This window comes from Myxocyprinus asiaticus, chromosome 14 (genome assembly GCF_019703515.2).
Source record: "Myxocyprinus asiaticus isolate MX2 ecotype Aquarium Trade chromosome 14, UBuf_Myxa_2, whole genome shotgun sequence".
Lineage (NCBI taxonomy): Eukaryota > Metazoa > Chordata > Actinopteri > Cypriniformes > Catostomidae > Myxocyprinus > Myxocyprinus asiaticus.
The window spans coordinates 7,560,968-7,573,789 of NC_059357.1; the positions used below are offsets into that span (position 1 = coordinate 7,560,968).

General features: G+C 37.1%; 1 protein-coding gene across 1 annotated transcript in view; it reads right to left on the reverse strand.

The window, feature by feature from the left end:
* LOC127452076 (bMERB domain-containing protein 1-like) overlaps nucleotides 1-12,822 on the reverse strand; it is a 29,269-nt gene that overhangs the window by 6,536 nt on the left and 9,911 nt on the right. The window contains exons 2-4 of the mRNA XM_051717251.1: nucleotides 8,491-8,614; nucleotides 5,278-5,351; nucleotides 4,431-4,545 (exon numbers count right to left, since the gene is read on the reverse strand). Coding sequence (XP_051573211.1) covers nucleotides 4,431-4,545; nucleotides 5,278-5,351; nucleotides 8,491-8,614 — 313 coding nt within the window. The remainder of the gene's footprint in view (nucleotides 1-4,430; nucleotides 4,546-5,277; nucleotides 5,352-8,490; nucleotides 8,615-12,822) is intronic.

The following is a 12,822-nucleotide window of genomic DNA, read 5'->3' on the forward strand; positions in this document are numbered from 1 at the left end:
GCACTGAACGTAAAAAAAAAAAAAAAAACCCATTCTTGTTCACCCAAGAGCAAATGTTTTTTTTTCATATATTGAAGATATAAATAACAATAAACACAAATTCTTAAAGTGTCAGAGTATTGATTCGAAATCATGACAAATGATTTTAAACTGAGCTTTTGTATTGGCACATCCATAACTGACAAAAAATAAACAATCTTGTTATGAAAAATCAAAAACACTGTTAGTAATTCAGCAGTGTTGGGTTTATTCGATAAATTCGTTACTGAATTATAATACATTTTTAGTCAAAAATGTAATCTAATGCATTACCTTTTAAATTCTAGTAATCAGATTACAGTTATTGACTTTCAATAAAAGTAATTACTTTTAAGTACATTATTTGCGCTAATGTAATATGTATAATACATTTATCATATGTACATCTGTAAGCGTTTCTGTGACAGCTGAAGGGTGCGCGACAATGAATGAGGAGGAAATATAGACATTGTGAATTACAGCAGAAAACCAAAAACTTTTCTAGGAAAAGTGACATAGAAAGTAACTTAAAAGTAAAATAATTAGTAATGTGATTACTTTTTAGATGAAGTAATCAGCAAAGCAATATGATTACATTATGATACTACATAGAGAAGTAATTAGTAAATTGTAGTGGATTACTTATTTTACATAATTTACCCAACACTGGTAATTCAATGCACTTCATCTACAACACACAAACACACATTTGCTTCTCTATGTTTGTGGGGATTTTAAATTGACTTCTATTCATTTTATTCAGAGCTAATGATATTTTATCTCCCCTAAATCTACAACATGATCACAAGGAATTGACAGGTTGTTTCCGAAAGTTCATGTACCCTGAAATCAACCCGATACAACCAAATTATTGACAATCACTATTCCCCTGAGAAATGTTTGTATAATTTCAAATGATTCCATGTTCCAAATGAACAAATGATTCCCTCTAGCACTAACTATAGGATGTGGCGTGAGCAACCTCCGAGACACGTGTCCTGCTCCTGTGGGAACCAGGAAGTTTTCGTGTTCATATAAACAATAAGCATGATTTGGAGGTTGCACATTCCCTTTCAAATGACATTTTTACTCCACTGACACTTAGGCTTAGGGGTTTGGGTTAGGGGGTAGAGTTAATACAATATTTATTCCTGTTGACTGTATGATATCATTTACAAGTAAAAATACAACTCGTTTTTGGCGCCACCCTGTGGACATTTCCCCCGGAAACTGGAGCTCACAACAACACTTCCAGCTTCGGCCACTGGGGGCAGTGATTCGAATTTCGGTGAGCACAAACGATTTCAGCAGCAAAACTTTCAACCTACTGTTGCCGAATTCACAACCCTAACAGAAAACTTTCTGCATTTTTACATTTTCATTATAACATTATTTTATATGCTTTTTAAGACATTTTGTTGTGGTGATCACAGTCTCCACAATGTAGGTTATTTCATCCTTGTATAATGTATACTCTTCACACATTGTTTTGATGCCAGAAAATGTGTAAACTGAGAATCCCTGACATCTCTGATTTTCACTGTCTATCTTTATTCCCCATCCCTCGGTAAAATATATGCTTGTCATGTAGGTGTCAGGATCGTAGGGAATGATGAGGCTCAGGACCCAAGAGCAGAGATTCAAAAAACAAGGAATTTATTTATATATATAAAAAAGATATGCCAGTTCTCCGTGGCCATGAGAACTGGCAGAGACTGGGGAACGAACCTCCGTGGCCGTGAGAACTGGCAGGGAAGGGGGAACGGCCTCCGTGGCCGTGGACATTGGTAGTGACAGAGAAACGACCTCCGTGGTCATGGGCACTGGCAGTGACAGGGGAATGGCCTCCTTGGTCGTGAGCACAGGCAGTGACAGGGGAACAACCTCCGTTGTCGTGGGCACTGGCTGTGACAGTGGAACAGCCCTCGTGGCTGTGAGCACAGGCAGTGACAGGGGAATGACCTCTGTGGTTGTGGGCACTGGCAGTGACAGGGGAACAGCCTCCGTGGCTGTGAGCACAGACAGTGACAGGGGAATGACCTCTGTGGTCGTGGGCACTGGCAGTGACAGGGAAACAGCCTCCATGGCTGTGAGCACAGGCAGTGACTGGGGAACGGCCTCTGTGGTCAGGAGCCCTGGCAGCGAATGGGGAATGGCCTCCATGGCTGGGAGAACTGGCAGCGACTGGGGAAGGCCTCTGTGGCCAGGAGCACTGGCAGCAACTGGGGAACGGCCTCCGTGGCCAGGAGCACTGGCAGCGACTGGGAAATGGCCTCCGTGGCTGGGAGTGCTGGCAGCAACTGGGAAATGGCCTCCATGGCCAGGAGCGCTGGCAGCAACTGGGGAGCAGGAGCCCTTCTCCTCCTCATCTTCCAGGTGGCCGGGAGCACTGCTGTGGGAATGGCCTTAGTGACCGAGGACGCTGGCACTGGAATGTCTGAGGTTTCAGGTGCTGGTTCGGGGGCGGTTGAGGCTTCCGGCGCCGGCTATGGGACAGACGAGGCTTCAGGAACTGGCTCGTTGACAGTGCCAGGTGTGGGCGCTGCTTGTTGACCGTGGCAGGCGTGGGCGCTGGCTCGTCGACTGTGGCGGGCGTGGGCGCTGGCTTGTCGACCGTGGTAGGCGTGGGCACCTCCGTGACCGTGAGCACTGATAGCGACAGGGGAATGGCCTCCATGGCCGTAGATGCTGGCAGTGGCAGGGGAACGGCCTCTGTGGCGGATTTTTTCTTTCTTGTCAGAAAATTAAATGTGGGGGAAAAAATCTATATTTCAAAGTATTGTGATACTGTATCTATATTCTAATGCCAAGCATCTATATTGTTAGCTAAACTTTTTACATATATATATATATATATATATATATATATATATATATATATATATATATATATATATATATATATATATATATATATATATATATATATATACACTCACTGAGCACTTTATTAGGAACACCTGTACACCTACTTATTCATGTGATTATCTAATCAGCCAATCATGTGGCAGAAGTGCAATGCATAAAATCATGCAGATATGGGTCAGGAGCTTCAGTTAAAGTTCACATGCGGATGGAAACATCTTGTTGATGAGAGAGGTCACCAGAGAATTGTTAGACTGGTTCGAGCTGACAGAAATGCTACGGTAACTCAAATAACTGTATAATTGTAGTGAGCAGAATAGCATCTCAGAATGCACAACACATCGAACCTTGAGGCAGATGGACTACAACAGCAGAAGACCACGTCGGGCACTTTATGAGGACCATAGTAATTCCAATAAAGTGCTCAGTAAATGTATATAGTATTTTTGGGAAAAAAAGGAGACCAAATACAAACTCAGAACATGCTAAGACTGTATGTCTATAATGTTTTTCATTTATAAGGATGCTATGTCTCGTGTGCTAGCCTTTGAAAGTACTCTTCTGACTGCAAGCCCATATGAACACGTTTGAACCATGAGCACTACGACTACTTTGTGATACTCTTTTAGTACAGTCAATGGTAGTTGTTCAGAAATACTGAGCTGCACACGGACAGTGCACAGGCAAACTGTGCTGTAGACAAAATTTGCGTCACTTGCACTGTGGGCGAGACATAGTGATACGTGTAAAACTGAATAATACTTTGGCCTTTAGAGTGCAAGGTATGAACACGCTAGAACCAAGGAATGCTATTCATTGCAGCAGTTTTTTTTTTAACTGACACTGACTTTCCTATGCTCTACACTTCTGTGCTGCTGTGCAAAGGCAACGTAACTACACTGTAACTACACATTTTGAGTTTTGACTGAAATCTGATCAATTAGACTATGATCTGTCCTGTAACAGTTGGGTTTGGCTCAACGATGCTCAGATTCAGAGAAAATGGAGTGCAAAAATTGCAGTAGCTACAAAATCCATACTAAAACCAAGTAACTTTGAACCCATTTTTCACAGTTTCAGTGTTGCCGTGGTTACAGTATTACTTTATGGTGCAATGATAAAGTAAAGAAGGATGTTCAGGACTTTTTGCACAAAAGCACCAAAGCTCAAAAAAGATGTTTGAGAAATAATTGAGTAATAACTATAATTGAAAATACTATCAATATAATTTTGTATCAGCAGGTTCTAAAAAATCAATATCTCTCATTTCTCAAGAATTGGAGCCACGGTGTGACAGTCAGTGAGTGTCATGTGAGGGTTTTGAGGTGTATGTGTGATGGCCATGGTGAGTTTAGAGTGTATTATTGGCTTCAAGTGAAGGGTAATTGGACTGCAGTGTCTTCACAGATGAGAGGACAGCTGCAAGAGGAACAAAACACATTCTCAGGACTGATAGTCACGCATGCTCGCTGGCAATCAAAAGGTTGCAGCCCATGTTTCATCCTCTAAGGGCCACACAGAAGCTCAGGTGGCTCTATAACACTGACCTCAGTCTCTCAAACTCCATATCATCAACCAGAAAGTCTCGCGTCTCCACCAGTTTCTGGATTTGCTGCAGGAGTTCTTCCTCACGCTGTCTGTCCTCATTGGATTTTTCTTTGTCTACCAAATCAACAAATTTGGCCATAGTGAAGGAAGTCATAAGAAATTCTACAAAATCGTCATGAAGATGAGTAAATGATGACAGATATTATCAAATATGAAAATCAACCAAAAAATAAAAATGAAGCCTGAAAGGAAATCGGTGTCTCTAAAAAAACTGATGCCAATAGGAATTAAAATGTGGCATTACCACTGGGGTTGTAAAAGCCTATATTACTTGGAAAAATAGCATCTCATGTGTGTGCGAGCTTTGTATGCACTTGCAAAATGAGATTGCAGCAGTAAACAAAACATGGTGTGCAATGGTTCGTGCATCTCCTTGGAAACAGGAGACCTATAGTGAGGTATGTCACAACCATGTGTTAAAGAAAAGATAACATGAGAGTGGAGACTATAAATGATGCTATTAAAGAAAAACAGTAAAATGTGTAGAAATAAAAAGCAATTGCACAACGTTTTAGTACCACAACTATTTCCTTGGTTTTCGTTGTAAAATTAAAAATCAGCTCATACTCAGATGCCAGTTGTATAAATACTGTGTACTGAAGATAAAAACAATACTGCTTGATTATCTAACAAGCATAATATTTCTAGAATTGTTGAATTGTCTCTGTATAATAGGAAATAAAAACAAATGTTCTTCACTACTGAGAATGAGATGTATATCATCTTGCAGGTGCAACAGCAAGACACTAATGCATACAAATTTTTCACAGCATTTTGAGAGCATACCTGGGATGGTAACTAGTTTCTGAAGTTCCTTTTTGAGCCTTGCTATTTCCTTACACAGCTGGATGTCGTCCATCCTGAATAATGAAGAAAAATGAATGTAATTGGGATTTTTTTAAATAAACTGTATATTTGATACTCTCAAAGTCAGAGAAATGCTATTTTGTATTTTCAGCAATACAATAAACTTTTTATATAGGCTATTGTGTAGTCTAACAAGATCAGCTGCACTGGTAACACTTCACAATAAGGTACCATATGTTAATATTAGCTATCAACATTAGTTAACATGAATTAACAACAAACAATACTTTTACAGCATGTATCAATCTTGGGTAATGTTAATTTCAACATATAGTAATACATCTTTAAAATCAAACGTTTTATATGTTAACATTAGTTAATGCACTATGTACTAACATGAACTAAAAACAGTTGGGTAATGACCTGCCAGTTGAACTGTGATGCACCTCATTAATCTATGCCTGCATCGCCTTTGTATATTAATGGACTACAGTCTTGAAATAGAATACATAGACTATCATTTAATTGCCAACAAAAGCCTTCATCGGCCAACTAACAATGGACAATGCATCTGTGAACTTCTGCAGTTAATCCAGGATGAACTTCAAAGACATTAGTTATTAATCTTACTGTTCGTACAAAATCTTTGTTTAAACACTGACCCTTAACACTTACTTAGTTTACTAATTTTAAACCATGACTAGCACTGCACATAAATAACTAATATTGGCATTATATTCATGTTGTTTAGCCAGAGGGGAACTGGCCCCCACAGTGAGCCTGGTTTCTCCCAAAGTTATTTTTCTCCATTAACCATCATCTTGTGGAGTTTTGTGTTCCTTACCACAGTCGCCTTCAGCTTGCTCACAGGGGTTCTAAATACAATTATTAATTATTTAATTTTTATACACAATTTACAATCATATTTGATCAAACTACACAATGATCACTCTAAGACTTTATAGATATTACAGTTTAATTTTTTTGTTAATGCATGACTTTCTGTAAAGCTGTTTTGAAATTATGTGTGTTGTGAAAAGCGCTATACATATGACTTGACTTGAATTAAAAATTAACAATTGTATTTTCATTAACTAACATTAACAAAGATTAAAGGAAAAGTTTATCCAAAAATGAAAATTCTCTCATCATTAACTTACCCTCATGCCATCGTGTATGACTTTTATCTGCTGGACACAAACAAAGATTTTTAGAGGAATATTTCAGCTCTGTAGTAATTCACATGGCTCCAGTGGTTAAATCCATGTCTTCTATAGTGATATGATAGGTGTGGGTGAGAAACAGATAAATATTTAAGTCCTTTTTCACTATAAATTCTCCTGCCTGCCTAATAGGTGGCGATATGCAGGAAGAATGCAAAAACAAAAGAAGAATGAGAAAGTGGAAGTAGAGATTTATAGTAAAATAGGACTTAGCCCATTAAGCTCTAAGGGTGTTTTTAAAGATTTCCTGTTTCAGTGGCATACCCACAATTAAACGCTTATAACTCAACAAAACAAAAAACCAAAACAACAACAAGGAGGGTCAATTGTTTGGTATCTTTTTAAAGAAAACTTTTTCACATTTTTTAATGATATAGATAATGATACATTCTGAGACTCTCAGCCTAAGAAACTGCTGGGGAAAAAAACCTGCCAAAAATGAACTTTTTTTCATATTTTTCATATTTGACATCATATATCTCTGGGTTTAAATAAGGTAGCTCTGAAAAACTGCTTTTGTTTTGTTCCCAATCATGTCACCTGTAACTGAGTAAAATGCTGTGTTGATACAACAAAGCAATCGAAAATTATAGCTTCAAAAATTATTTATCCTAGTGTCCAAAAACTTCTCGAAGTGTCCAAAAAGCCTCTCCAAACAAATAAAACATAATAATTGTACATAAGAACTAATTATACATGCAAACCCAAGAATGAGTAAAGGCATAGCATGCAGCAATGATATTTCACAGAATGAGTTTAATTCTCTTCCATTTGAGTCATCATTGAGTCTGTGTCATGTACTTGGCACCATCTCCATCTCCTAATATGTAATTAGAGTGACTGATCACATAACTCTCTGCCCAAATATGGAGGACTATCGCCACTGGTTGGAGCAATCTGTACCCAATCCAATTGGTTTAGCTTTCCATGATGCCACAGCATTTTCAGTTATGTCATCTGATCCATGTCATCTGATTCTTTGTGCTTCGTGTGGGTTATCTGATGATCTATGCATCTGATTACTTTGTATATGGGCTCGATTTAAAGATAATCGTCTCCTCTAAGTAATGGTATGTGATATTTTATATTCTGTTTATTTTACATGACGGTATAAGTGAATGCTTTAGATAAGCAACACCTGTTTACATGAAAAATGTATGTCAAAAACATATTCTTAGCTATTACTCACTATATTTTTGTCTGTGAGTAAAACAAATAGGCTGGTTGTATTCTACTCTTTGAGAGCTTTCCAACAACATATGACACATGAGTTTGATGTTTTTACAGATTACAATAATATGTACAATGCAAAAATCTTTTATTAATTAAGCGGAACACTTCTGGTTTGTCTGCAAATTTCAAAGTACCTGTTCAGTTTTGGTAATAATGCCTACATGCATTGTAGAGCTTCTAAGCTTTAAAATGATACCTGTTTTATGTTGGTCAAGACTTTAGTTATTAATATTTAGATAAAAAACATTCCCGAGCTTAAAGGGTTAAATATTGATCTGTTTCTCACCCACACTTATCATATCGCTTCTAAAGATAGAGATGTATCCACTGGAATCATATGGATTACTTTTATGCTGCCTTTATATGCTTATTCGACCTTCAAAGTTCTGGCCACCATTTACTTGCATTATATGGACCTACAGAGCTGAGATATTTTTCTAAAAATCTTTGTTTGTGTTCAGCAGAAGAACGACAGTCATGCACAACTGGGAACATTTTGGCTTAACACCTTCCATGTTTCTAAAGCCAAACAATGATTTTTGTGTGAAATTGTCTGTTTTTCTGTTGTTCTTCCTTTTCCAGTACAGTACAATTAGCTAGAATGTGGTATGACACACACAGCATATCACACAGTTACTGTACTTTGCATTGTGTAATTTACCTTCACGTAAAGTACTACCACAGGTTCAGAAATAGTGGTGTCAAACAATGTAAAACGTGAAAGAAAATCACTTACATATATCTCAGTTCAGACTCTTTACGGACCAGCACATCTTGTATCCTCTCGATTTTGAACAGCTCCCCCTCTATGTCCTCCACAGTGATGGTGGAATCAGCCATAGACACCACTTCCTCTTCAACTGTGAAGTAGAGATGATCTATGATGAGAACGTTTTTTTCATTTCAAGGACATTATGCCCCATCTGAAGAAATCATTTCAGAAAAAGCCCCCCATCCAATCACAGTCATTATTCACTGGAAAATTCTTTCATTACACACTATTTATTTTTAGGTTTTATGACGTTTTTACGAGGTCTGTCACCATTCTGAGGTCATCTTCGTAGCTTCTCAAAAAGGATAAATCCCTGGAAAATATCCAACACGGTGGAAATAACAAGGGTTGGAATTTATTCATAATTTAATCGAATCATGAACTATTTCCGAAAAGCTGATACAAGACTTGCATTTCACTAACTATAGGAAATTTAAAGGTGAAGTGTGTCATTTTTGCAGCACTAACTGCATGAAACAGAATTTCATAAATTGCTTGCCAGTGCAAAACTTGCCGCTGCAATGCCAGCCAGGGTGTTGTGGTTGTTTACTGCTGCAAAAGTACAACCTCAAGTTTCTATGATATTCTTGTCCCAAGATGACCAAAATTCCTTAAATTTAAGTCTATGGGATTTTTATCATCTGCTCAAAGTCACAACATTGTTTGAGCCAGAAGCTGACATGTCGGAATGCTCAAAAAAACAGAGCAATGTTTTGATAGCACTACAAAACCACAGAATCGAGACATTTCAGGAAGTCAATCTACCAGCGGCTTACTTATAGTTGTCTCTGAACACTACACTGGGATAGGATAAAGTATTTTATCACTGAAAAATGACTCTCTTCACCTGTAACATGCAAATTAAACCTTAACTAGTTCAAACTTTAAATGTGCTAGTTTCAGGAGATGCGTGATAGCATTTGATGATGCTCCTATTCCAAAAAACTGTACAAACCATCAGTTTGCCAGTTTGTTGTCCACCCCTTGTAGATAAAAATAACAACATCATCACACATTGCTTCAGAAGTAGGGCTTCTCTTATCTGATATCAACTAACAAGCACCCTGGTGTTGACCAGTCATATTTCAAAACCGGCTTGCGCTGAAACCAAGGAGATCAGTGACGGTCGTGCGGCATGTGTTATGTATGATCATCACGGTGCTAATTGGCTCATGTTATTATTGCTGAACTCTGCATGAAACCGAGGGAGGTGAGAAATGATCTGGTTAGTCAAACTGTGGTGTACTGTAGCCTATAACATTCCCCCATCCTCTTGTAATCACTTGTAACATAAATTCAGAATAACAGTGTTGATAATTAATGGCAGTTGACGCTTAACATGTCCATGAGCTTAATTTTTTATCATGATATTTTATAATTTAGGTGCTGTGACTGGTCACTTTTGTAATTTTTCACCGTTCTTATGAACTTTTTGGCTTCACTAAATGGTCCTGTGTTGTGAGAAATGTGTATTTTTAATTCTATAAGCTCTGTTTTTGTGTGTGTGTGTGTTTTTGTAAAAAGAGTTACTGTTTCAGTGGCATAACCAAAATTAAAGGCTTATTACTCAACAAAAAAAAAAACTAAAACAATGAGGGTAAAGTGTTTGGTATCATTGTAAAGAAAACAAAGTTTTTAATGAAATTATGATAAATTCTTAGACTCTTAAGATTTTAGTAATGAGATTTCACAGAATGAGTTTCTTTCTGTGCCATCTGAGTCATCATTGAGTCTATATCATGTAGTTGGCATCATCTACTGGCGGCCATATGAAACAGTCACCAATCACTTTTCCCTCTGCCCAAATATGGATCGTTTTTGCACAATCTGAACCCGATCCGACTGGTTTAGTGTTCCATAACGCTACATCGTTTCTGATGACGTCATCTGATCCAGGAAAGCTAACATGTTTTAAGCCAGATTGCAAGATGCCAGATGGCAAGATGCTGTGTGCACATTGTGCACGGTGTGGATTATCTAATGATCTTTGCATCCGATTACCTTGAGTGTGGGCTCATTTGAAAGATAATCGCATCCTCTAAGTAATGGTCTGTGATACTTTATGTGAAGTTATAAGCAAAAACACAGCATATAAGCAACACCTGTTCAAATGAAACATAAATGTCAAAGACATATACTTAGCTATTACATGCTATATTTTTGCCAGTGAGTAAAAAAAAAAAAAAAAAGGCTGGTTGTATTCTACTCGTTGAGAGCTTTCTAACAACATATGACACATGGCTATGTGATGACTTTTACTGATTGCAATAATATGTACAGTGCAATTTGTTTTTAAATGATCAAAATGGAACACTTCTGATTTGTCTGCAAATTTCAAAGCATTTGTTCAGTTTTGGTCATAATGTCTGCATGCATTACGAAGTAGAGCTTCTAAGTTTTCAAACAATATCTATTTTAGATAGCTATGTAAATGTGTGTGTGTGTCTGGTAAATCAGCCACTAATACGACAACCCCCCCCCCCAAAAAAACCCCATCTAAAACCGAATTAGGAAAGCACAGTTAATTTTGGCACCAAATTTTGTTGTCGTTCTCTTTTGATTAAATTTCAATAGAATTTTAGTTTGAATATCATTAGTTTTCATCTAATTTTAGTAGATGAAAATTAAAGTAGTTTTTGAAAGCTGATGAAAACAGCCTTAATCTACTTTGATTTGTCACTTTCTGTCAACAGAATTAACAACACAAGTGTAAAAGCTCATCTCTTAACTTGCAACTCCTGCCTAGTGTCGGTTAACAAAAATTTGTCACAGCCTTGTAAATAAATAGTGCTAGAAGTTTAATGTTTTTAAACATTTTGACCACAATAACAGAGAATACAATCTGGAGGAATAAACCTGTGAACTGTAGAAGTCTATAATTTTCTCAATGGGAAGAATAGTCACACGATATATGTTTGAATATCTCAATTGAGATCAACTGGAGAGCAAGAGATCTTAATATGAACTCAAACATCAAATTAAGACTGAATTATCTGAGCTATGCCATCCACATGAATTTCATGGAGTGATTACCTTAAAATAGCTCTGTAGCTGTTGACACCGGAAAAGGAGAAATATCTGAGATGAAGTTAATACATACATAAAGATTTGAGATCTCCACTAAGTCTCCTGAGCTTTGAAAGAGCAACTTCAGAGCAATAAAATTTGCCTCTGGGTTGACATTGTCTACTCAAAGCATGACAGTATGTCTCAAGGGGCCAATGCTTGATAAGACAAAAAATAATTTATTTTAAGGACAAAATGCATTTTCAAGATTTTCTTTGTGAATAATTGAATCCATATTCTATGAGCATGGTAGCAATTACACATCCGTTTTTGAAAATTCCACGTCTTTTGCGGGTAATACTGATGTCTGCTAAAGACATGCAGCCTTGTGGAAAAACAGCAGAAATGGCCAAGTATTTTTTGATACTCTCAAAAGCAAGGCAGTGAGTATCCTCAAATGACTCATTTGGCTTATCCTATGAAGCGTTCAACAACTGCAGTGCCTCATAAACTATGTTCTGTCTCTATGGCAACAACCTGGGCCTTCAGTTTTACAGATATTGGACTTCAAAACAAGGGGGCCGACCCAAAAATCCACTAATGCTAAAAGGGTCATGGTCAGGGCTACTGCTTGGGGCCATTAACAACAATTTCTATTATAATAAAAAAAATGTATTATTAAACTTTTTCTATCTATCTATCTATCTATCTATCTGTCTGTCTAATAATAAAATTGCTATATACAGTATATAGTATATATTTATATATTGAAACTGTATGTGTGTACATACAGTACTGTTATATATATATATATATATATATATATATATATATATATATATATATATATATACACACAGTACTGTGCAAAAGTTTTAGGCACTTGTGAAAAATGTTGCATAGTGAGGATGTCTTCATAAACAATGCCATAAAAGGTTTTCATTTATCAATTAATGTCATACAAAGTCCAGTAAACATAAAAAAGCTAAATCAATATTTGGTGTGGTCACCTTTGCCTTCAAAACAGCACCAATTCTCCTAGGTACACCTGGACACAGTTTTTCTTGGTTGTTGGCAGAATTTGCCACAGTTCTTCAATCTGTTTAGCCTGTCTGAATTGCTTCTATCTCATTTAATCCCAGACTGACTCGATGTTTAGTGGGGGGTCTGTGCTATTTACAAAAGTAATGTTTGGGAGTCTAAAATGTCTATTTCCTATTGACACATTAAAGCTGAATATATACATAACAATCTTAAGATAAATGTTTTTGTGAAACATCTTATGTGCCT